We start from the raw sequence: 27436 nt of genomic DNA on the forward strand, positions 1-27436 counted from the left end.
CCCCCCCCCTCAAGAAGGGAAAAACCTTGCCATGCCGGTAATAATCACCAAAGTGACCCCCCAATTTTACACAACAAAAATGACGCATCTAAAATGGGTGCGTTATTTGGATACTTTTTCTGTTTTAAAGTATGTTTCTATCACCAAACGGTTCAAAAGATAAAGGTGGATAGGACTTTTTGCCCTGTGCATTCGTAGGCTTCATTCATTTTGAGATAAATCAATTCGTGTCGCCCCCTTTCCCTTCTCCCCCCCCCCCGCATTCTCCCTTGTGTTATCTAGAAGAAATCTTTAGAGAACATAATACATTTTTATATACTAACTAAACAAAATAAGATAATAGTCTCACCTTTCGGCTTTTCTGTTGTTCCGGCTTCTTTGTCGTCTTCCGTGCTTGGCTTATCGTCGCCGGCATCATCATCATCATTTTCATCAATTTCTTCGGCTTCCTCTTCTTCTCCGTCATCTTCCACTTCCTCTGGAACATCACCTTCAGCTTCTTCGTCCTCGACGTCTTCTTCATCTTCTTCTTCCGGGGTAGTCGTTGGAGTGGTTCTGGTGGCATCGAACGGCGGTTCTGATGACGGCGCCAGTCTTGTAGTGGCATCTCGTTCAGAAGACGCTGACAAAGCAGGTTGGTCTTCCACTCTACTCGTAACTGGGCGAACTCTGACCCTAACTCCGGGACGGTTCGCGAAAGCTCCGCTCCTGATCGATCCGGGGCGTTGAACGCTCGTCACCCTGACTGGTCCTCTATGCGGCCTCGTTCTAACTACCTGAATGTCTTGGGGTATCTCGGGAGTGGCGCCGGCGTTTCTGGACCCGCCAACTTCGGGCAACGATGGCGTACTGGAGAACGAGGGCTGGATGGGAACTGTCTGAGGATAGGTGTTCTGGTCCTGGACTTCGGCATCCCCTGGTTCCAAGTAGTTGTCAGTTAACTCATCGGTTACGGTTGGTTTTACGTCTGACTGTGGTGGTGATATTCCGTTTCTGTCGATCGCCACGTTCCTGAGGTTATCGAAATGGATCACGGTCCTGAGCTCGAGGTTAACTTCCGTTGTCGTGCCGCCAACTGCCCTAGAACCCAAATTAATGACTTCCCTTTCGGGACTCAGGGTCAAATCTCCCGACCCATCGATGGTGTTGGTGAATTTGTGACTCAGGAACGGTTCTGTATCCGTCGCCACTTTCGATATAACCTCGGACCTTTGGGAGTGACTGCTCCGATCTCCATCGCTTAATGTATAGTAGTAAGTGAAGAGGGTGTAGTAAGTCTTTGGCTGAGCAGCCACTTCCGAGATAGGTAGAGTGTTAATTATGGGAGTTTCGACACTGGGGTTCTCGCGGGTCAAGCTCATTCTCTGCCGATTCAATCCTCTCGGTGGTTCCCTCGCTGGAGGAGGTAGGTCCGGCCTGCTGTAGTAGATGTCACTGTTAAACACTTGTACCCGGGAAGCTAGGTTCACAACCGTGGTGGTGGGTCCTTGAGCGCGTGTCCCTAGTGCTGTTGGGGCACCTTGAGAGGACGTGAAGCCACCTCTGGACCTTATAAGCTCCACGAGACTCGGATTCAGAGCTTGTGTGGCAACATTGGACACTACCGCTTCTCTGGTTGAATAGGCAGTAGATGGACCGTTCAAGAAAGTCGTCATGTAAGTAAACGTGGTGTAGTAGGTCAAAGGGATGAGGGTAGGTGGCGCTGCCCTGTTCGGTACTGTGAGGATCTCAGGTGTAGGTCTTCTCAAGTCCTGAACATCAGCAGTATTGGTTTCTACTACCGGGCCTCTAGCTCTCAAAGGGGTATATTCCTCAGGGGGCGAGTTCACGATCAGCTTGCGTTCCATAAGCTCGGGTTGTGGGTTGGGTACGTTTCCGGGTCTCCTCAAGCGTATGACACGTCTCCCTTGGGGTGGGATGTTATTATCGACAAATTCCGGCCTTCTCTGTGGTGGAGGTGGTCGTGACCTGACCGGTGGCTCCTGGTAAGGTATACTGTCATCAGGGTAAGTCGGGAGGAATGGTCTTGCTGCTGCTCCTGCTGGTGGTGCGAGTGGATTAGGATTGAACCTCGCTGGATAAAATTGGGGTGATGTCTGCCGTATGCCGAACGTTTCGGAAGGGTAGTTGAGGTTACCGTAATTGTCCTCCGGTATCGGCTGCGGCACGTTTCCGGGCCGTATGCGACGTACGTAAGCGCGTCTTGTTGGTACGACACGCACCGGCGGTATTGGCCTGGAGAAACCGTCGTCGAAGTATCCCGGGGCTAGAGGAATGAAAGGGTAGTCTAAATCAAAAGCATCCGATCCACTTCTTTCTTCTACGTCCCCAAGACGTGCGCTCAAAGCGGAATCCGTGCCCGTTTCTACGTCCGTCTTTTCTTCATCGCCATCTAACTGCAATAATTTGCGTTTCTTAAATGTGTATTCGGATTCGTGTTTTTTGATTGGTTCTGGAGATTTTAAGTTTTTTATTTTATTCTGATCGAGGTTATGTGACTTGACGTTTCCGTATTTCAACGTTATATCGGGAACTGACATCTGATAGCTGGTGTCGACCGATTTTTCCGAAGAGTTTTCTGTGAACACGGGTGTGGCGCTGACAACGGGGAAACTCGGGGTCTCTTCAGCGCTTCTGACTATCCTCGTGTGACCGTGATTCGCCATCAGTGGGACAGTGACCGTGGTGACGACGGCGAAAACCCCTCCGTTCTGACCCGTGAAATGTACTGTGATCTGTGTCGTGAGGGATGGCAACAGAAGCACTGGTTGAGGCGCGAAGGGATTCACGAAAGGTGCTTGGATACCCAGCTGCTGTTGCTGAGGAACTGGTAGCGGTGTCTGAAGAACAGCGGGTTCGATAACAGGTGCTGTTGTGTAAGTAGACATCGGTGATCCGCCATCGGCCATCAGTGGTATGCCCGGTGTCGGAGTTGCACCATCGGTGATTGCAAAAGTGTCGGGTGTATGGGGGATTGGGAAGTTTGGTACCGGAATAGGAGGTAGAAACGGGTTCTGAAAGTATGGGAATTGTAGGAAGCCACCTGGTGAAGGTGTCTGCTGTGGTTCGTGTACAGTAGTGACCTGAGAGGTGAGAGTTGTGAGTATGTGTCTAGCGACAACAGTGTCAGTCCTCGTCCTCCCATAGTTGATCTTTATAGCCAGGAGTGACGTCGTATCGATTTCCGTCGTGGTCAGGAAATACTCGGTGACGACTTTGCTCGGTTTCTGTCCGATTGTCTCGACACTCGGCACACTGACGTCCGTGGAAACGATCGTCCTCACCCGACCGTCTTTGGACACGACCGTCAAGTCCTCGGGCTTTATCGTGCTGGTGGAATGGGCCGTCGTGGTGATGGTGGCGTAGGACGTCTTCTGTCCAAGATGTATCGCTAGAGTTTTGACGGTGGTGATTATGTCCGTCACCGTCACCGGGAGTCTCGGCGTCGTCGTCCTCTCGATGGCACCGTCCTCGTCGGCGAATTCGTCCTCCTCGAACGCTATCGGGGATGGTGGTACGTTCGTTAGGTAAATGATCGTTGAAGTACTGGTAGGGGTCGATTCTTTCAGGGTCCGGGGATCGAATGTTGACGGTCTCTTGAAAGCCCGAGTCCGACCGAATGGAGGGAGCGGAAGGTTCCTCGGTTTGTTTACCATGACGTCGTTGTTGTCTTCGTCGAAAGACGACCTGCCGTCGTCACTTCCGGCTTTAGACCGGCTGCGGCCGAAGTTGTTCTTATTACCTCTCCTTTTCTGGTTACGGTTCCGGTCTCTATGAACCATGTTATTGTCACGACTGGGGTCTTCGGCGTCGGATAAATAGTCAGCAGCTGATTTAGTGTTTACAGGAAATGAAGCTGTGAGCGTGAAACGTTTACGGGTTGCAGTAGTTTCGGGGACGTCCTCTTCCGTAACTGGAGTCGGATTTGGCTCCTCCTTTCGAACCTGCCTTGTAGGTTTTCTTAACGACCTAAAACTCGGAGTGTGCAGCCTGTTCTTTTTAGACGGACTGTACGAAGCCGTAGAGTGTGTACTCTGCCTTCTGTTAGCGGATGCCGTTGGGCGAGAAGCGAATTTCGGTAGTTTGACGTGTCCCGTAAAGCCACGCAACGGCCTCGGTCTACGCGTGTGTGTCGGCACCTGCTGGTCAGTCACCGACATGACGATGGCTTCACTGGCATCGAATTCATCGTCCAGTCCTGGCTGCCTCGATTTCGACTGGCCTCCGAATTTCTTCGACCTGCTAGGTTGAATGTTACTCTCCGACGAACTTGGTTCCAGTTCGGGATCGGCTTTCTCAGTTGATTGAGGGTTCCGGTTCCTCAGGGGGAATAATCGGGATCTTTTGGGTATCAGGAAATCCTTGGATACCGTTTTGGAATTGGAAGGTGCCCTGTAACTGTTCGTCGTCGTTGTGGTGTAGCCGTAAGTCCTCGAAGAAGTCGGTTGATATTTACGGGTCGTGTCTCGTTTACCCAAAGGGGTATACCCGAATTTCCTTGTCTGGCTCTGGGATTTGGTCCGACCGTAATAAGTCCTGGATGTTGACCTCTTGTTCCGGACTAGTGTCTCCTCATCAGGCTCGGTTCTGTCGGGTTTCTTTGAGAATACTCTAGTATATTTTAGCTTGTCCATGTCGCTGTTCATCGTCGCAGTTTCTCGACTGGTGCCGTGAACATCGTCAGTCGAGGATCTAGACGGAAAGAGTATGTAATCGGACAGAGGCGTAGTGGCAGCCGTGTTTTCAGTGTCGTAATCAACGGTGTCTTTTATTTTGTGCGTGAAAGAGCTCTGCAGATCGATATTGTTATTATTATCGAATAATATGTACCTTTTTGCTCTGCGGTCGTCGTCCTCGCTGTTCCCGTGGAACGATTTCCTCAGTTCCACGGGCAGTAACTTGATAGGACTGGCGAATCCTCTACTGCTCTGTTCCGAACTTCCGGATTCGTCGTCTTCGTCTTCGTCGGTGTCGGATGGACGTACTTCTTCCAAAACGACTGTCGGCGCGATAGCCGAAACATCAATGCTGGGAACGTGAGCGTAGGTCCCGCTTAGGTAAGTACCATATATCTTGTGGACGTATCGTCTTGTGGACCCATTCACCACTTTGTCTTCGGTCGATGCTTCCACTAGACCTAAGACTTCTGGTGTCCGCGCGGTCGTATCCTCTTCATTGTTGTCATCCGTGTTCAACTCGTGACTTGCAGTCGGAGTCACGGTTTCCACTACAATCTTCGGGACGTGGGCGTACATGTTACCCAGGTAAGTGCCGTGTACCTCAAAGATCCTTCGCGTAGTTGTACCATTATTTACGTTGATCCGAGTAGATGCTTCTATCAGACCGATCTTCAAAGTATCTTTCTTGTCATTGGCCGAGTCTCTAATCGATGATTCTTCAGCGCCATCACCCACGCTTCTACCGGTCAAGGCGTTTTGGCTTTTCTCGCCAGTATGTTTAGATTTGGTGTTCAAAACTGGTGTTTCTTCAGCGGCCGTGCTCGGAAAGATGACCTCCGTCCGTGCTATCGGGACGTGCGCGTAAGTACCGTCCAGGAATGTCCCGTGTACCTCATAGTGGAACCTCGTTGTCGTCGAGTTAGATACCCTGTCCGATACCGACACGGTTATCAGCCCCGTCTCTATCTCATTCATTTTGTAGGTCGGGAGATCAGAAGACGGTGCGTGTGGGAAAGCGGTAGGATTTGGAGCGATGGTGCGTGTGATATAAGTCCCGAGATGGGCGTACGCACCCCCTATGTGTGTCCCGTGGATCTCCGAGACCAGCAAAAAAGTCGTGCCGTCCTCTACACGGCTTTTCAATACCCTTGATGATAGAAGTCCTGTCCTACGGGTCCCGGAGTAAGTCGCCGTACTGGACGAGTACGTTCGCATTTTCGGTTCTTTCGGCACCGTCGCCGTGACCCTCTGGTAACTGGTATAAACACGTGCGGTTTGGGCGTAAGCCCCTGCTATGAATGTACCGTGGATCTCGGTAGTGAAATGGACAGCCACAGGACCTCGGGTGGTTTTAGATACTTTTATGGACACCAATCCAAGAGACCTACTCGGGCTGTACACCGGACTGATCTCAGCATTATTGTACCTGGTTATTTTCGTCAGAGGGATCACCACGGATTTAGAAGTAGCTTTTTGAGCGTGGATCCCGTTAATGTACGTACCGTATATGGTTTTGAGGTACCGAGTTATACGGCCATTCCTAGTTACTTCTGACGTCAGGGTCGTAGTCGTGTCTGGTATCAGAGCTTCTTTGCGGTTTAAAACTTTTATGTCAGACGCGAAATCAGAAGCGCCATCTGTTTCTTCATCGATGTCGCTCAGGCTCGTAGTGGCTTCATTCAATTCTTCGAAGTCTTTAGGCTTACTGGTCTGTAAGAGGTCTAAATAAGCACTAAATGCTTTGCTGACCTCTGCAGTGTCCGAGATGTCGGCTGTAAGAGTTATCGGCTCGACTTGTGCGTTTCTGTCGAACTTCCGATCATCCAATAGGTTCTCGTCTACGGACCCTACCAGATCCTCAGGTGCATCCTGTAAATCGTTGTCTTCGTCTGAATTTCCTTCTATCAGATCATTGTCCTCCGCGACATTCAACAACCTCCTCCTCATGTTATTTCCTCCCTCGTCGAGTAGTGGTAGTTGCGTCGGTACTATTTCGACTTCCCTCTTACCCCTAGCCGGAGCCACTGTAGGAACTATGACATCAGAGAGGATCTCTGTCACCGTGTGCTCCCGGCTTCTGACTACGGGCCTACCGTCTTGCAGCTCGGTGGTGAAGTAAGTATAGGTCGAGTAGAAAGTGACACGTGTCGGCTTCACGTCGTTCTCCTGGTAGTCTATCGTATTTGGAGCTCGGTGAGGTAGGGCTCGACCCTGGTTCGAGACTTTACGGACCGGAACGCTCGTCACAAGCACAGGAGCTCTCCTGTACGGTTCGTGCGAGTGAATTCTCGCTCTGGTCGTCGTATAAGGCCGATCACGACAAGACTGGCAGGGCTTCTTTTCATCAACATACCCCGGATACTTCACTGGTGCGAATGTTGGTCTGTAAGGTGCCCTAGGTGCTTTTTCCTCACACCTTACGCATCTCCTGGTTGAAGCTTGGGCTTCCATTCTCAAGTTCTTGCGCACGTTGTCACTGGGCAATGCCTCGTGCCTCCGATATTCGTCCGAGTAACGACCTCGCTGCAGCGGTTGGTACACGGAACTAGTCACTTTGACGCTACTTTCGACGACTCGACTACCCCCGGGCTTTAGGATCGTCTTATAGTACGTGTGGGTTGTGTAGTACGTTAGTGGGGTGGACACAACTGCACGGTGGTGCGTTTCTGCACCAGCTGCCTGGAGATCACCAGTGAGCATGAGTGCTCGGTATATCTGTCCGTGGTTATGTTTCGAATTCAAGACTGTAGGTTCCGTTTTCGCAGAGTTGGACAGGGGAGGGGTATGACTAGAACGTCCGTTGTTTGATGATTGTCCAGAATCATAAATTGAACTGGAAAGCGGGTTTTTGGGGTAGACCGTTGTGGTGTCACCAGGTTTCAGTGCACTCTCGAGTTCAAGGTACGTTGTGTGGTAAGTCGATGGATTAGTGACTTCAGATCCACTTCCGGTACCCCCGGCTCTCAAACTACGTGTTTTTAATAACTGGTGGTTTTTTTCTAGCTCTGGAGTTTCCCCCGCTCCGATTCCTAAAAATTTACTAGCAGTATCACCGCTCGATTCTAGTACGATATCAGTCGTTGCATCTTTGTGTTCACCCTCAGAAGGTCGGAGTTCAAACAAAGGTGTTCCAGAAGGTGTTACCGTCGACATAGACACTTCTGGAACTGTCGTCGACGCTGTAGAAGTTGAAAGCTTACTCCAGGTGAGAACGGCCTGCGGACTCTTGCTGGTACTGCTCCTGAGGAGGTTCGTTGGAAGAACAGTCGTGCTATCGTACTGATTAGTAGACTCTCCGGCATTTTCTGTTACGTTGCTGGCATCTCGTTTACCACGACGCCGTGTTTTCAGGTCATGGTGGCCACCGACGGAAGCCACAGTCGGCACGACGACGTCCGTGAGCAACTCGGTTACGGTATGCTCTCTGCTCTTGATAACCGGTCTACCGTTGACTAGTTCCGTGGTGAAGTAAGTGTAAGTCGAATAGTAAGTAACGTGAGTCGGCTTGATATCATATGCCTGGGGGACATTGAAATCCCCGAGCAGTTGGGCTCTGGGTGCCGACCTCGTGTGTCCAGCAAACGCTCTCAGGGGCAAACTAGTCAGCAGTCGGGGTGTCGTCCCATAACCAAAATCCTTCGGGATCTGGAACTTGTCTTCGAACGGGAAATCCTCTCGGAAACCCGGTACGCGTGCGTGAGTCGGTCGTGTAGGCCGTCGGGGGACGTCGCCCACGGGACAATGATCACATGACTTTGGCATCCCGTTGGTTATCTTCTTCCTGACCAGTTTCCTCCGGCGGACTTTTCGTCGACGGACTGGTGGCGGGTTCTGACTAGAATGTTCACTGGGATAATAAGTTGAGCTTATCACTTTTGTGTTGGTTTCGACCTTCGTGATGCCACCTGGTTTGAGTTTGGTAACGAAATGGGTGTAGGTTCTGTAGTGGGTCGCTGGAGTAGCAGCGACTGCTCTGTTTTCATCGCCTGCTTCCAATAAATCAAGTGCTTCAAATGCATGTTTGTCACCGGTTCCAACGGGATCAATACCGGCATGCTCTAAATCTTCAGGTGCTTCGAACCCTAAAAGTGTACGCATCGAAGGTAACTTTGAATCTTTGTTGATACTTTGGTTCTTTTTCAAATCTGGAAAGACCTTGGACCCTTTTCCATCCATTCTTTCTTGATGAGTGCTTCGGTCCTTTTTATCGGTTTCGGGTTCTGAATGACCGGTGTCTTCGCTCTTCGAGACACCCGCCTGCCTAGCGAGACGAGTGCCACGAATTAAATTCGAGTGTCTCGGTCTAGTGATTCTGGTCACTGTGGGTACGATCACGTCCGACAAAATTTCCGTTACCGTATGCTCTCTGGTCTTGATGACGGGAACCCCATTGCTCAGCTCCGTCGTGAAGTACGTGTACGTCGAGTAATACGTTATCGTAGTCGGTTTTATTTCTTCCGATACCGCTGTGTTCGGTGCGAAGGTCCGTATACGTCTGGCGTAGCTGTTTCTGTCTCGCTGTATAGTGGGGCTGTTCGATCCAGATGATTGGTTGATATCTCTGGGACCCCTTCTGCTCGGCCGAACTTCCGGGATGAACGTCAATTTGACAGGGTCTTGTAAGTCGTTGAAAACTTCATCGTCGACGTCATCGTAAGCAGCTGTTGATGCTCGAATGGGTGACCCTACGATGGTCCTCTTCTCTCGGATTCTCTCCCCGAACGTGTATTCCCGACTAGCGCCTTCGGTGTCCAACGATCGAGCCCTGGTAGGCAGAACCACGCCCGGTAAAACCTCGGTGACAGTGTGTTGTCTGGTCCTCACTCTCGGTGGTGCACCACTTGGTTGCAGAGTGGTAGTGGCATAAGTGTACGTGGTCAAGTGCGTCGCAGTCGTTGGCAGCACCCTCTGTATGGTTCTCGATATCTCGCCTGGGGGAAGGCCGTCGTCGATGGGAATGGCAACGCGCGGACCATCGTCGATTGGAACGGCAACGCGAGGGTGTTGTTCCTGTTCGCAGACTGGGCAATAATCATCATAATAGCCATCGTCGCTGCCCACGAATCTGGTCGCAAATCCTGCATCAATCCCATAGGTGGGGTTAGGTTCGACGTTCGTCCTCGTCTCTTTCCTGGTTTCAACGTGAGACGTGCCACCCCTGAATCTGGTTGTGTAATAAGTGAACGTCGTCAGGTACGTACGGAAAGGATCTCGTACGTCAGGGCCGATCGTTGAATGTCGGTGTGCCGGTACTACTCGAGTAATGTAACGAGTATCCACTACAGTAGTTAGATGTGGCTCTCTCGTGGCAGCTGGTCTACGAGGCCCATAAGTCGGTATAGGAGTCACATTCGTCTCTGTGACTCTTCTGGTGTCGACTATCGGAGTGCCGTCTCTGAACCTCGTGGTATGGTAGGTGAATGTCGTGCGGTGAGTTAAGCTACTCGGTCTGTACAGAGTCGGATTAATCGTGTGGGAGTGAGCCGCGTACACGTACGGGTGTTCTGTATTAACGGGTTCATCGTAATGAGTTACTCGACTCAGCTCAGTCCTAGTGTCCACGACTGGTGTTCCTCGAACGTATCGTGTCGTCAGGTAAGTCCTCGTCACCGTGTGAGCATGTGGTCTCGAAGGATCACGTACCGTCACAGCTGTATGATCGTCAAAAGGCATAACGCTCGTCACGGTTTCGTACCTGGTGTCAGTAACTGGTGTCGCTCCAACGAATCTTGTTGTGTAGTACGTATACGTGGTCCTGTACGTAGCCGGACGCCCACCATCCAGGGGTCTCGTGGTGGTGTGGTAGTGAGTTTCTCGTGGATAAGCATAAGTTCCTCCGGGTCTGTGAGTTGGAATCGGGGTTACGTTCGTCTCCGCAACTCTCCGAGTATCGACGTGAGGCGTACCATCCCTGAACCTCGTCGTGTAATAGGTGAAGGTAGTCGTGTGGGTGATCGCAGTCGGCCTGTAATCACCGGTCGGTATCGTGACATAACCTCCTCGGTCATCTTCGTAGACTGTCCTGATGCAACAGGGCTCCTCGTCGTCTATTACGGTGTGTCGGTACGGAGTGTGTATCCTCAAGTCAGGCGCGACATCAGGATAGGCCACGTCCGAATCAACGTGAAGTCGACTTTGGACGCTCGTGCCACCACCGGGTTTCAGTATAGTCGTATAGTAAGTATAGGTAGTGTAGTGAGTCGTGGGAGTGAGCAAGGCAGCAGGATCTACAGTCACAATGTGGCCATCTGGTCTTAAGACGGTGGCTCTTTGGTTCACCACACGTTTGACACGTTTATGGTCATCCTCAGAGCTAAAATCCGAATGTAGCGCACTCTCTAGTTGAAGGGTCGGATCGATACTGGGTGTACTGATGATTGTTTCAGGGATGATAGAAGGTTGTTCGTCATCCATATAATTCACGCTTGGTTTCAGGGTGAGCGGGCTTGAGGTCATATCGGCATTTCCTGGTTCAACCACAGTCATAGAAGTCAACTGCTCATTCAAACTACCGACGGTATCATCGGTAGTTGAAAAAATTTCCAAAGATCCCTGCAATTTCACGCTGCTTTCATCCGCTTTTGTGACAATCACGTCTCTAATAGCATCGGTGACTGCCACCTCATCCGTAGACGTATGTAGGTCCATGTTGGTATCAATTGAAACAGCTAGAATATCGGGAATATCACTCGTGGTGGCATCACGAACTTCATCATCTGTAGTGCTGACGACTATCGGACTATCACCAGCTGATTGGCGTGGAGTATCATTCTGCGACTGCAAGTTATGTGAATCACTCATCTCGGCTTCCGTCATCAGTTCACTACTCATACCAGAAACATCCGAACCTCCGTTGTTCGGAACACTATGTACAGAGGGCGCAACGTACACTGGAGCTAAATCGATAGTTTCAATGGAGCTACTTGGGAGACGATCGGTATCCATGGAAGCTCCCATGTTTATGTCTACACTTCTGATGACTGGAGTGAATATGTTCTTGTCAATCACCTCTGCTTCTGAATGCGTAGATATTGAAGTTGATGTCAAATCAGTAGGAATAAAAAATGACTCTGCCACTTCTTCCAAGTTCGATGTAGGTTCCAAAGCCATCAGCGTAGGTGGAGATGATGGCATATTTGCTCCATCAGCTGAAGGTTCTTCATTTGATGTCTCATTCGTCTCCAGCTTCATGGTCATCGTTTCAGATGCTGTGTGCAGCGCACCTTCATCGTGCGGCTTCGTGCTCTGTATGTCAGTCGAAATTGGCACGGATGATTCTGAACTAGTGCTGGGAGTGGCTGATTCCGAATCGGAAGTCGTCATGGAATCGATTTTGGTATTTCCATCCTCTTCGATTTCCTCATTTTTATCGCTGCTGTCTAGCGCATGCGTTGGTGACAATGTCACTTCCTGAGATGTCTCGGTGGATACTGACTGTATGTCGTCGATACTGGGTAATACTTCACCTGTGGGTGTCATTGGGGTGGAGAAGGACGGCATGGTCGTAGTAGACGATGACTCTTCCAAAGGTCTAGTCGCCGATACGGTTTTTGTTATAGTGAAAAATATGCGCGAAGTGCTTTTGACGATATGAGCGTAAGTTCCCTTGATGTACGTCCCTTCGATTAGTGTTGTCCAGAATGTTGTCCGATCGTCCATCACGTTGGTTCCCGTCATGGAAGTTACCAAACCGACGGGATGTAAGCTCTTGACGGGTGTGTATTCGGTCGGCGTTTCGACTGTTGATCGTCTGAAGCGGAGAGCACGGTGAGCGTGTTTCATGATCTTCTTCAGGGGTTTCTTCAGCACATGTAGATGTCTCTTGTGGCGTCGGATCGCGTCGGTTTTCTCGTCTCTTGGGAAAGAATGTTTCTTGTAGATGGGAAGCGTCTTATGATTGTGACTTAGATTTTTGAGCTTGTGCGTCGTCTTGTGATGATGATCATCGACGGGTTCCTCTTTTTTCTTGGCGTTCTCTTCCTTACCAGAAGGCGGAACGGTGAATTTTGGCATCGAGGATGAAGTCAGCTCCTTCACTGCTGTCTGGTAAATTTTACCGGAATTCAGCGATCCATAAATCTCCGTTTCAGCGCTTATTTTCATGGACGTTTTTTTACCAGATCGGACGTACTCGATCACACTCTCTTCTTTACCTCCGATCCCGACAGATGGCAGCAGTATCTCTCGATCTTCGCCGTGACTCTTTCTGTAGTCGGTATCTTCGGCAATAGATGGCGCAACTGCGGAATCTGTTTTTTTGCGTTGGCGGAATCAAATCAATAAAAACAGTTTGTTTTTTCTCGTCCAAAATTAGATTTTATTTTTAGACGCTCACGGCGAGAAGCATAGCATTTTATTTTTCTATAGCAGCAGCTTGCATGCTTTATTTATTTATTTTGCGATTTTTTTTGCGGAGCATTTCGCAAGGCACAGCTGCTATAATATCATAGCTCATGATATCATGATCACACTGGTATACGGAGTACGCAGCGGTATACACAGTAGTTCTTGGGCTTTTTTTGTTTTTGCATTGCTTGCTTATTTATTAGTTGCAAGAATCAAACACACACAACACACGCACGCACACACACAAAAACAGCGAAGCTATGTTTTTCTTTTTTGTTAATAACTACGGATAGTTCTTTAAAAAAAATTCTAAACATATAAAAAGCAGCTTGGGTGGAGTAAGCACAAGCATCACGCAGCCATGATGCACACATTTAGCACATAGCCTTGGTGTCAGTGTCCATTAGTCATCGATAGTTCACTGTAGTTCAATATCACATCGTTTCTATTACTCGTAGATTTACGCTCTTCACAAACCCACGGTGACGGAACTTCCTTTTATCAATTGTCTCTCCTCCAGGATGATCAGGAATGATGGGACCCCCCTCGAACTATCGAACAAGATTAGCTTGTCAAGCTGAAACTGGTTCCCTTGTTGAAGTCAAGGCATCCAAAGGAAATTTGTGGTTCCAGCATTGGCGTACGCAAAGTGGTGAGCCGAGATTATAGTCTGCTTTGGCAGTAAAAAACGTAAAAAAAACCTCTCCCTTGGAAGAAAAAAAACGTGAAAATCCACGGGTTCGAGCTGGAATTCATCGAATCTTTTGGAAGCACCCCCTGATTTTTCAAAAGAAATTCAAAAACTAGACCTATCAAGAAGGTATCGAATAAACGGAATAGTAATGTGCATGTAATACAGTTTAAGTGATAGTGTTTATGCTTGTCGTGTCCTATTTTTGTTCATTGTTAGTTTTTTGTGTTATGTTCGAGAAATTCGTTTTTTATTTTAAGTCAACTTGTTCGACTAAAATATTTGTTTTTTAGTCTGTAGCCAAGCAAGGCTGCATTTGTTAGCACAGAAGCCGCAATTTGAGCGCACGGTAATGGGTGAGTTGTTAAATACATCGAACATAAGCACATGAAATACATAAGAGAATATAATAATAATTGCACATATATATAAACACAGACACATATTAAAGCATCTATTTTTCTTTCTTTTTTGTCAATTCTGGAATTTTTTTCTCTCATTGATTCTGGGATTTTTTTCTCCCATTATTTCTGAATTCTCGTAAATTCTGGGATTTTTCCCTCTTATTAATTCTATTATTTCTCTCCCATAAATTCTGGGATTTTTCCCTCTTATTAATTCTGGGATTTTTCCCTCTTATTAATTTTATTATTTCTCTCTCATAAATTCTGGGATTTTTCCCTCTTATTAATTCTGGGATTTTTCCCTCTTATTAATTCTATTATTTCTCTCTCATAAATTCTGGGATTTTTCCCTCTTATTAATTCTATTATTTCTCTCTCATAAATTCTGGGATTTTTCCCTCTTATTAATTCTGGGATTTTTCCCTCTTATTAATTCTGGGATTTTTCCCTCTTATTAATTTTATTATTTCTCTCTCATAAATTCTGGGATTTTTCCCTCTTATTAATTCTGGGATTTTTCCCTCTTATTAATTCTGGGATTTTTCCCTCTTATTAATTCTATTATTTCTCTCTCATAAATTCTGGGATTTTTCCCTCTTATTAATTTTATTATTTCTCTCTCATAAATTCTGGGATTTTTACCTCTTATTAATTCTGGGATTTTTCCCTCTTATTAATTCTGGGATTTTTCCCTCTTATTAATTCTGGGATTTTTCCCTCTTATTAATTCTGGGATTTTTCCCTCTTATTAATTCTGGGATTTTTCCCTCTTATTAATTTTATTATTTCTCTCTTATTAATTCTGGGATTTTTCCCTCTTATTAATTCTGGGATTTTTCCCTCTTATTAATTTTATTATTTCTCTCTCATAAATTCTGGGATTTTTCCCTCTTATTAATTCTGGGATTTTTCCCTCTTATTAATTCTGGGATTTTTCCCTCTTATTAATTTTATTATTTCTCTCTTATTAATTCTGGGATTTTTCCCTCTTATTAATTCTGGGATTTTTCCCTCTTATTAATTTTATTATTTCTCTCTCATAAATTCTGGGACTTTTCCTCTCATAAATTCTGGGGTTTTATTTGATTAATTCTGAATTTTCATTGGTGAGTAGATATTTTCAGCATTCCTGTATATTCTGCAATAATGAATAAATCTGTGGATGCCGATTCCTTCCACCCCCCCCCCCCCCACACACACACACAAAATACATAAAATCTTTCCCAAGGAGCGTCGAAGTTATTTTTTTGCACCGGGCCCCGCGTCTGATAAGGGCGGCCCTGAGAGAATCTCACTCAAAAGTAATTCAGAGAAGAGAAATCTTCCTCACACACACACAATGAAGAAAATGTGATTCTTACCGATTTGACGTTTCCGTCTCTTTTTCTCGACAGCCATGAGGTCTTGTAAACGACCTTCATCAGGACAGGGCGTGGTACGGTTTCGCTGGTCTGTGGATATATAAAAATTAAAAAAAAAGGAAAAGAGGATAGTGAATCACAGAAGAGAGGAAGAAAACAAATTAAAATTTAATTTTTCATCCGTTCCGTTCCAACCCTTTTAAGGATATGTCTGTATATTAATTGGTGATATCTCTGGTTGTTATTCGTTCTCACGAAATCGATTGATTCTTTAATTTTTTCTCCAGATGGTACAAAACAACCACTGTCGAAACATTGTGGATGGTCCTTCGACAAAAGGTCGATATTGATTGATTCAATGATCTTGACGCTTTGTTTATTAATAGTCGGGGTAAATGTAAAAATCAAACGGATGTAAATTAGTATTTTAATCGGTCTCTCATGATTGAAACGATTAAGTTATTTAAGCGTATTTTTCCTGAGTGCTGGTCAATGTTAACAAAGTGAATATACGACTCCGTCTGAGGAAAATTCATCGCTAACAATTCAGCACCAGGAAATTTCACTGACAAACAATTCATCGACAAAGTGGCATAGTGAGTGAGCAAGTTGGTCAGGGAATTAGTGAGTGGGCAAGGGACCAAATGAGCCAGTGAAAGAAGAAGTTCGTGAGTGAGCAGGTGAGCGAGTCATTCATACGGTCATTCACTCAATCTCTCAATCGGTCATTCACTCATTCGGAAGCCTCAACCACTCAATCAGAAAGCTCAACCGTTCAATCCCTCACACATTCAGAAAACTCACCCACTGATTCGCTTACTCAGTTGGTCACACATTTGGAAAACTCACCCACTCATTCGGTCACTCGTACGATTATCAATTCACTTTGTTTTCCCACTTAGTCTCTCATATGGTCACTGACTAGCTTAATCACTCACTCACTCGGTAACTCACCACCTATTCACTGGTTCACTTATACGATCATCCAATCGCTCACTTAACCACTCACTTGGTTTTTCACTCATAGTGTCACTCACTCGCCCGGTCAATAACTTGAGTACTCACTCATACAGTCACTCATTTGGTTACCTACTCACTCGATCATTCACTCCCTTGGTCACTTACTCACTCAATCACCAACTCATTCGTTAGCTCATTTACAAACTCCATCGGTCACTCAATCGCTCACAAATTCACTCACTTGCTCAATCGTTCGGTCACTCACTCACTGTGCCAGGGTGGCATGGTGGTAAGATGATCACTCACTCACTGGTAACCAACTGTTGTCGGTGAATTTTCCCAGCGGTGATTTTTTTTCGTCAGTGAATTTTCCTATCGGTGAATTGCGGGGCGCTGGAATTTTCCGTAAATCATACAACTAACTCACTTTCGTCCGACCCATCGTCACAGTCCTCATGACCATCTTTGACTTTCATGCGATCGATGCAATGTGGGATACCGCAGCGGCAGCGAAACTCCTCCGGAGAACACTCTGTTTAAGAAGCGAGAAACCAGACAAACGATAATTAGAACCTGTGTATTTGATGTCCTGAAAATACTAATATATAATACATCCAATATATTCTCAATGTGGGAATAAAATCGATTGAAATTTGAAACGAAACGTTACCTTCGTCGGAGCCGTCGTCGCAATCTGGCCATCCATCGTGTAGCCTTTCTTTGGGTATACATTGATGTATCGCCAAACACCGGAATTCTTCTGCTCTGCATTCTAAAAAAAAAGTAAATAATCATGAATAATCTATCACATACGTAGCTTATGCTGGTGCTTCACGAAAAACGTACAAAAAAAACATTTTATGGAAGATTTTATGGATGATGTAAAATTATAATAAATCATAAGTAAAAAAATATCAGTAAAATGAGGGAAGCTACGGGCTGATGGGAGTTTTCCTTCCGGGAAATGATAATTAGAAGAAAGATAGAAATTAAAAATTTGTTGATAAAATACCGGCTATCAAAAATGTGTCAATTAATAAAATTTTGAACTTCTACTTTTTCCAAAAGAAACTCACCGCGTAGTGTTTGAATGAAAATTTGTCTAGATGAAATATTTTTTTTGTAGTTTTGGCCATGTTTATTCTTGAGATTTTTTTAAAATTATTTTTGGTTAAATTTATTTTTAATATTTGTCACTTTTATTCTTATTTTTTGAATTTTTTATTCTTGGTTAAATTTATTCTTAGTTTTTATCGTTTGTATTCGTGATTTCTCTCATTTTTATTCTTAATTCTTGTAATTAAGGTATTTATTTTTGGTTTTTTGACTCTTCATTTTTGATTGATTTTATTCCTCATTTTATTCATTTATATTTGTAATTTTTATTGCTTTTATTGTTAATTTTTGGATTATTCTTCGTTGATTTTATTCTTAATTTCTGATATTTTTATTCTTAATTTCTGATATTTTTATTCTTAATTTCTGATATTTTTATTCTTAATTTCTGATATTTTTATTCTTAATTTCTGATATTTTTATTCTTAATTTCTGATATTTTTATTCTTAATTTCTGATATTTTTATTCTTAATTTCTGATATTTTTATTCTTAATTTCTGATATTTTTATTCTTAATTTCTGATATTTTTATTCTTAATTTCTGATATTTTTATTCTTAATTTCTGATATTTTTATTCTTAATTTCTGATATTTTTATTCTTAATTTCTGATATTTTTATTCTTAATTTCTGATATTTTTATTCTTAATTTCTGATATTTTTATTCTTAATTTCTGATATTTTTATTCTTAATTTCCGTCATTAAGGTCTTTATTCTTGTTTTCTATTCTTTATTTTTGATTACATTTATTTATTTTTTAGCATTTATTTATTTTTTAGCATTTATTTATTTTTTAGCATTTATTTTTTTTTTTAGCATTTTTATTGCAAAACTGATGACATTTTTATTTGAATTTTTTGTTCTGAATTGTTTTTGACTTTCTTGTTCTAATTTTTTTTTTTTTTTGATATCTTTAGTTTTAAATCCTTGGTATTTATTGGTATTTATCTATTTGTCGCTTCTTATGATTACGTGTATGTAATATATTACTTTTTAGATTGGTCATTTTATCATATAAAAATACAATAAAAGTGAAACATTTCAATCACCGATATCTGAAGAATTTTCATTCAAACATTATGAGGTAAATTTTCTTCAGTAAAACAAATCAGCAAAAATTTTACTGATTGACTCTTTTTTTCGTGGAGGAGAAGGACAATAAAAATTTTAACTCAAAACTTTCCTCAACACACACAAAGTAGAATTTTAAGTGAGTTTGCAGCTGTATTGCAGCTCTTTCTCTCTCTCAATACCTCTTTTCCACTAATATATTTTCATATTTTACTTTAGTTTCAGAATCAACCACAAATTTTTATTCCTTCGACACCCTTTATGGGAAAACGCCCTATTAATTAAGTACATAATAATAATGAAGTGCGATCCATGTAGCTAGAACAATCCAGGTCGAATATGAGCAAAAACAAAATGAGATTTATTATCAGTGACATAACTTCCATGCAATTTTATTCACTGGCATTCATATCGTTTTTTGAACCAGCAACTCGTTCAATAACCTCTTCTAAATACCCTATGAATAAGTAAGATGTTATATATAGGATGTCATCTCAAATACTGTCTCGATAAATACAATTCAGTTCTTACTCATAAGAAATATTCATGATTGACAAAAGTAACGTAAATACCGTCAAGATACCATATCCAAATGATTCTCATATCAATTGACTTGGAAAATAAACCAGATATGGATTTCTCAACTTGGTGACTATTAATTGCACCAAATTGCTAATGGGACGCATAAACAAAGCGTGTGCATTGTAACAACCAAATGGCGTGACAGTGTCTATATATGTGTGACTACATCGATATAAAGTCCGTCATTGTATTTTTTTTCCTCCTCTAAATATCCGTGTTTTGTGTCACGCGTCCACTAGGAACCCAATAAAGAAACAAAAGTTCTATTGTCCGAACGATCCATCGATGCATGAAAGATCCGATATCGAGAAGAAAAGAGGCGGATTATTACTCTCAGGTTATCGTTATTATTATTATTATTCGGTACTACTATAGTTGTCTGTCATGTGAGAGCCTAAAGATTTATTCCTCAGAGTTGACGTGAAAGTTCTGCGAGTTATATCTCTGTTCAGAAAACGTTATGGAGCGCGCGCGTGTTGCCTGTCATGTAAAACCCCGGAAAAGATCGAATTTTAAGATTGGAATGCAGTATAATGTATACTAATATTATTTTTCGTATGCAATGGCTTTTGAAATGGATAGATCATGAGAACGGTAAATCGTCATAAACGGTGATCGGACTCGAGAGAGAGAGAGAGCGAATCCGTGATGGGGTCACGGTATATCGCATTGGGAACTGAGAGAATTAAAAAATAATGGACACGAAAAATTTAAATGAGCTCACGTTGGAGAAATGGTCTACGAGATTATGAGTCGCTCCATTTTCTTTTTATTCGTTCTTCCGGGGTGAGCCACACCTGATGAGTGATGGAACCCCTTGATTACGCACCTGGTGCGTAATTAGCTATAACGTCACGATCACCCTTAGTATTCGAAAGAATGAAGCGTATCGTGTGAATTATTTTTTTTTTTCTAGGCTCTTCACTGACTTGTTCTTTTCACTGAATTCGGTGTTTTTTAGTTTTCTTCTTCAGAAAAATTTTAAATTGACTTCATATTTTTTCCGTCGAATTTTGTGTTGAAAAATTTGGCCTTTCATCCGTTATTATTTTATTATTTTTTTTCATTTCATTTTTTTTTTAATTTCCTGACGAAGATTTTTCTTTGGTTTCAAAAGTCATGTATTTATATTTATTTCAATTTACATTTTTTTTTACTTTTAATTTAATTTTTTACATTTTTTTTTACTTTTAATTTAATTTTTTACATTTTTTTTTTACTTTTAATTTAATTTTTTACATTTTTTTCCTTTCAATTTTTTTCAATTTTGCCTTTTTAATTTTTTAAATTTCATACTTCTTTTAAATTTAATTTTTAAGAATTTTTGTTACTCAAGTTTTCAGAATTTTTTACAATTTTTCCAATTTCATTTTTAAGAAATTTTTCAATTTCATTTTTAAGATGCTTTTAATTTTATTTTTTAGTTTTTTTTAAATTTAATTTCTTAGATTCTTTCCTTTTAATTTTTCAAATTCTATGTATATTTTTTTTATTTTAATTTTTCTTTCAGAATTTACCCTATTATGTTTTCAATTTCCTCAGTTTAAATAAGAATTTTTTTTTCATTTTGATTTTTTTAATTTTTTCTCTTTTTTTAATCATTTGAATTTTGTGTTTTTCTGTTTGTTTTTCTTCTTTCATCATCCAGCTATAAACGGTGGATCTGTTACATTGGAGGTCGTTCTAAAGCAAAGCATATAGATTAGACCAGTAATTACCCGTGGGCCTTAACGCCCCCGGGATGTGATGAAATGTTCCACAGGGGCGGTAGAAGCTACGGGTATAGCATAGGATTCTATGGGTTAGATAGTTGGGGGGCGCTTGGAGAAAAAAATTTCTGAAGAAGGGGGCGATGTGACAAAAAAAGTTGGGAAACTATGTGTTAGATTCCCAAACGTTTTGCTCCAATCGCCCCCTTCTCCACAAATGTTTTTTCTCCCATCGCCCCCGACTCAAACGAACCCGTAGGATCCTATATTATACTCGTAGTTTCTATCGCCCCCCCCCCCGGACCATTCCATTGTCCATTTTTGGAAACACTGGGTTAGACGTTTTTGGAAAACTTTGGGGGGATTGTCCTACCTGTCGTTTTGATGGAATGATTGCCATAACGTAGGGTCGTTTTACCGAGTGTCGACTGTGTGTTGTTTGTATATAAATCTGTGTCCAACGATCGACAAAACTTTAAACTATTGTACCGATATCTATCGTGAAATCTGCAATTACAAATTTCATCAATCTTGGTACAGTAATTATAATTTTTTACAAGTTACAGGTTGTCTGACAAACATGTAGAAAGAATTAATTTTTTAATATTCACAGTTTTTAGGATAATTTTAAATTCGGGTGCCGTTTTCCGGACACCCTGTATATGGATATATTTACGTAAATATCGAGCTCTAATTATTATCAGTCAATTGATCTTTTATATTAAACAATATAAATATAATATTGAAAATATACATTTCATTTTAGTAATGAAAAATGAAATCACTTCCATGACGTGTTAAAATTAATAGGTTTTCATCCCAAGAAAACTTCTCCCATATCTATTTACAGTAAATAATTTTCAAATTACAGCGAAATTTATAATAATAAGAGGAAAACTTTATTTAACGAAAATGATTATTTTTCCAAAGTACTTTATATATTTTTGTAGAATATCATCCCATTACAATGATACATTGTGAAATTTCTTCTAATTTAGAAGTAAATATAAGAAAACCATTTACTGATAATTACTTTTCTATAAATTAATATACATAAATATAAAAAAAACAAGAATTTGAATTTATTAATGATAAACGGATGTGGCTTTGAGAAATCTGAATTAATCATTGCGGAGCAATTTAGGTTTACCCAGTGCGATAATTACATTTCTTCTCTTTAAAAGAAATTAGATCACTCTCAAGAAGATAAATACTTGTCAGAGAACCGCTTTTGAATACTGATCAAATGAGGAATGCATTTTACCCACTAAATTCGAAAATAATTACCGAGGAAAAGGATATTTATCCTATATGGAACAAAATTACTTTTTACTGTAATTACTAACAAAAGTAATCATTAACGCATTATTTTAAAAAAAATTGATAATTGATGAAAGTTGTCAAAAAATTATTGGTAAAAAGATGATAAATTCAAAACTATTATTTCAATAAGCACGAAAAAGTTTTTTATAGCTTTGTTTTTACGGGATAAATAAATTGCACGGTGAACTAAATATCACTAGAATCTAGAAATTTATAAAAATTGAACCAGTTGCCGTTCAAGTACAGTTACGACCGACTCACGCCACCAATCATTTACGTCATCTTAATAGTTTAACAATAGTTCTTCTTCAATAACATGCACCTTGAGCAAAGTTCGGAGGGTTTACTTTCACGCTGTTGGAAAAAAAAATGTTTCCCCTGTGAAAATTGCATCCGAGAGCCTAATGGATAAAAATATAGGGTCATCCCATTTGTCCCGTATTTTACGAGTTGAAAAAACCGGAATGTTTTTCTAATGTAGCTTACACGAAATCGTAATCTTACATGAAGATAATTCGTGTTGCTCATAAATTACAAGACGATAATTATGACCAACAAATACAGATATTCGCGTCTTATTTCAATATATCAGTGGGAAAATTTACGTCGTTAGTCTTAACTCGAGAACAAAATTTCCCAAAAATTAATCAGTTTCAATAGGATAGCAGAGCGAATGTCAAATCACATACTATTATGTTTGTTCTAAAAAAATCGAATTCATCTAATTTAACTTTAATGCACGCTCACATGGCATTTTTTTTTTAATTTTCCAGAATATCGATTAATTTTTGGGATCATCCTGTATATTTTTTTTGTTAGACTTTATCTAATACGTTGATTGTTATAGATAACTAGCTATAACACCTGGCGTTGCCCGGGTTTACTTCAATGAGGCTTTTTTGGTTCACGTGATGTCTTCCTCTTTCTTTGAGGGACATGCAAACCGTTTCTAAGTTCACCAATATGGTGACTTCCTGCGCGACTCATGAAAGAAACAAATCTAGATTTAAAAAGAAACGTAAAAATAAATATATATTTTTTCTTTTTTTTAAGGGTGTTAAGTACACTGCTGGCCACCGTAAATGCAACACCCTGAAGGAAGCATGCAAATAATATGAAATTTACAGCATGCATTAGCGGAGGTGAGATATGCAAATGATTAGAATTTCAGCGCAGACACACATCACGCGCGCCTGTGGTGCCACTTCAAAGCGCTATTTAAGGCTTGGAGATTTCGACGATTTGAAGTACGGCAATTGTGTTTTTCTTGTGGTTTTTTCAAAAAAACGATCAATTATGCGTCGTAGAAAACAGCGATCATCTTTTGATCAAGTATCCGAGTTCGACAGAGGAAGGATAGTGGCCTACCGAGATTGTGGATTATCTTTCGGGGAAATCGGTAGTCGTGTTGGACGAAACCAAACAACTGTAATGCGGATATGTGATCGTTGGATGCAGGAGGGTACGACGGACCGACGTGTTCGATCGCATCCACCTCAGTGCACCACTTCACGTGATGACAGGCGTATTGTGCGTATGGCAGTGACGGATCGCTCAGCCACATTACGAACCATAGCACAGCACATTCAGTCTGTACCGCATCATCCAGTGTCTGCGCGTACCATTCGACGCCGTTTACAGCAGAGTGGTCTATCTGCAAGACGTCCATTGCTTCGTCTACCCTTGACGCAGAACCACAGAACTCCGCCGCCAATGGTGCGATGAAAGAAGGATGTGGACGGCACAATGGAATGAAATTGTCTTTACTGACGAGTCACGCTTCTGTCCGCAACACCACGATGGTCGGATTCGAGTCTGGAGACACCGTGGAGAGAGGATGCTGAACAGCTGCGTTATGCACCGCCACACTGGTCCTGCACCGGGTATTATGGTATGGGACGGTATTGGATATCACTCTCGCACTCCTCTAGTACGCATTGCCGGTACTTTAAAAAGCCAGCGCTACATCTCCGAGGTATTGGAGCCAGTTGTCCTTCCTTACCTTCAGGGCTTGCCCACAGCCATATTTCAACAGGATAATGCGCGACCACACGTGGCACGCATTGTCCAAAGGTTCTTCGTCAATCGCCAGATTGAATTGCTTCCCTGGCCAGCTCGCTCTCCGGATCTTTCGCCGATAGAAAACATGTGGTCCATGGTTGCTCAACGATTGACCCAGATTACATCCCCAGCTGCCACACCAGATCAACTTTGGCAACGCGTGGAAGCTGCTTGGTCTGCTGTACCCCAAGAATACATCCAAAGTCTCTTTGAATCAATGCCGAGGCGTGTGGCAGCGGTGATCTCCAACAATGATGTGAACCATAGACTTCTGTGAACCACACTTCACAGAAGTCTATAAATTTAATCATTTGATGCTTGGTCAACATGTTATCTACAAAATAAATATTGTTGCGATATCTCTTGTCTTTCTTGGTGTTGCAATTTGGGTGGCCAGCAGTGTATTTCAGAACCCCTCCCTTTGAACTTCTGCTTCAAAAAATGCTTAATTAAAGCTGTGGAATTTCTTCGATGTACTTTTTACGGGCCCATAATTAATTTTAAAACATCCTAAACTATATGAATTTATGCAGTTGATATTAAAACACAATACGGAGACATTAATGCTCATGCTTAAGAAGATATAAATAAAAAGTTGAAATCAATGTTATTAAATGGATATCTAACTCTAAGGTCCGGCTAATTACTTCATACATAATTTTCCGGGCTTCGTATATCTCTAAGCGAACTCGATATTTCAAAAATTGAGTATTTAATACAATTTTTAAAATTATTCATGTGACAAAAAAAACCCCAAATTTCCGCATTTCTACATTAAAATAGGCAATTTTAACACCGATTTCTATGAGGATCACCCTTTTCCTGACCCTCAAAGTGATGCTGATCATTATTCAAAAAACCTCATTACTGGGAGTATTGAAAATGTGGCACACCAATATAAAGGCATAAATATTATACATATACTGACAGCGTTGAAGAAATGACAAACCATTGTAAAGGCATATGCACGTCTGAAACGCATTTTTAGGGAACCACGGTAGCCAAAGTAAACGTTCCGAAAGTGATTGTTGAGGCCCAAAAACCATTGTTGCCCGACAGTTTCTTTGACCATTTGGGGCATTTGCCCTGCTCTGACGAAATTTTAAAATAGCCTATCGTTCAAGTCGGGTTCCATTTGGTATATATGCAAAATTCGGCGACGATCGATCTAAAATTGTAGATTTGTATAGAGAACATACACACCCAGACAGAAAATCAATTTTATATATATAGATATTAGGCAAGGTACTGTACAAGAGAAACAATTCAGGATAGATTTCAACAAGTTTGAAAGACTTCATCAGGCAATATCGAAGCCAAACTCTAAAATATCTATAACAAATATTGACCAATTAGTTTTGCGAGAATCAAGTTATTTCATATTTTTAATGGAATTCGAAGACAAAAACGAGTCATATTTCGGTAATATGATCGATTCATTCAAAGAAAGCAGACAGTGACGGTGCTTTTGGGTAATAACGTATTGGTCAGACAACAAGAGGGTTTACCTCCCTCTCCATTGACCTGGAACAACTAATGGAAATTAATACCTTTTGTCGGTAGACCGTAAACAAAAATAGGAGAGGAAATACCCAATTATTCAAGAAAAGAAAAACCAGTCTTGTCCATTAAACGGACTTTCTATTCTTAAAAACATCAGCCATTTTGCTTCTTTTTTTCTCTCGTGTTCCTCGTTTAACGGTGAATTTGTCAAGGAATTTTCTCATTTTTCTATCATTACATTATGATACTTTCAGAAGACAATCCTTTTTTTTTTTCTCTTTCAACTGACTATTTCACGTTTGACCGATTGACACTTCTTAGATTTCCACAGACTCGGGTGTATTATTGTTACATATGAAATCTGTACATATTGTGTAATTGTTTTACCGCTAGAGAGACAATTTTTCATGGTCGGTTTGAAGAAAATTTACTTACCGGTTTATTCAAGTATTACGTCAGCATCGATGGGGGGGGGGGTTCCGATTTGCTGACTTTTTATGACAAGTTGGGAGGGGGTTTAATGACGCTTATATACGTCATCAACCACCCTTTATAAAACTATGAATTATTATTAATGACATATTTTTACTGAGTGCGCCAAAAACGAAGAAAAACTTTGTTTGTGGGCATCTGAACCCCCCCCCCCCCCATTGATAGAGAGAACTTATTATGGGCCAATATAAGTTCTAGAGAGAACTTATATTGGCTCTATAGAGAGAGTATAATGAATATATATAGAGAGCCACTTTAGTGATCCCTAAATGTTCCGTGGATCCTTTAAGTGATTACGGCAGCATCGATAGAGGGGGGGGGGGGTTTCCGATTTGCTGACTTTTGATCTGTGAATGTGCCACGAACCTTCTCTAGAGTGATCTATGAATGTGCCACGAGCCCACTGGAGTGATCTGAAAATGTGCCCCATGTGTCGCTTAAATGCTCTGGAAATATGCCACTGGTCGCTTAAATGCTCTGGAATTGTGCCACGGATCAATAAAACGATCTGTAAAAATGTGCCTTTTAATTGATTTTTACAAAATTATGTTGGGAGTAGCTGGCCACATCAGATAAACCCCGAGAGCCCCATTTGGCCCACAGGCTGATCATATATGGCTTAAAGGGTGGGCCGCAATTAATTTCTTAAAGAAAAGTTTTCAGTTCTTAACCTTCAAATAGCATTGGAATTAACAGAAATTCATTACAATAACACACATATAAAGGTATTTCCTTCTGATATTTTAAGATTTTTTTTACATCAAAGAAATTTTTGATCATCTGAGGGGTGCTCATGGCCCCTCCTTCTCCTGCGAACGTCTCTGATGTGCGTTAGGAGGTGTGGGTGGGCAGAGCTGACGAAATCTTGCTGACGTTAGGTGGGGGTCAAAAATGGCTAACAATCTACTGATGTAATACTTTAATGGGGACCCCTAATTTTAAAAATATGAAGAATGAAAATTGAAGAATTTACTCTTTTTTTTTTAAATTTTAGTCACGTATAAAACGCTATTATTTTCCAATATCTTCAAATTAATTGAGATTAGAATTTTCTTATCTTTTAAATAAAGCTACCTCAAAGTCCTGAATCCCGAATGGTGTTTCGCAGCCATGCAGGTGTGATCAAACTGGGACCAC

General features: G+C 42.0%; 1 protein-coding gene across 1 annotated transcript in view; it reads right to left on the reverse strand.

The window, feature by feature from the left end:
• Window positions 1-27436, reverse strand: part of LOC149086951 (uncharacterized) — a 173353-nt gene that overhangs the window by 50546 nt on the left and 95371 nt on the right. Inside the window, exons 3-6 of the mRNA XM_089231158.1 lie at window positions 17112-17213; window positions 16869-16973; window positions 15482-15571; window positions 350-12928 (exon numbers count right to left, since the gene is read on the reverse strand). Of these exons, the coding sequence (XP_089087284.1) occupies window positions 350-12928; window positions 15482-15571; window positions 16869-16973; window positions 17112-17213 (12876 nt within the window). The remainder of the gene's footprint in view (window positions 1-349; window positions 12929-15481; window positions 15572-16868; window positions 16974-17111; window positions 17214-27436) is intronic.

This window comes from Pholcus phalangioides, unplaced genomic scaffold (assembly GCF_987345545.1).
Source record: "Pholcus phalangioides strain wild (caught in Gottingen) unplaced genomic scaffold, Ppha-v1.0 ptg000004l_1, whole genome shotgun sequence".
Lineage (NCBI taxonomy): Eukaryota > Metazoa > Arthropoda > Arachnida > Araneae > Pholcidae > Pholcus > Pholcus phalangioides.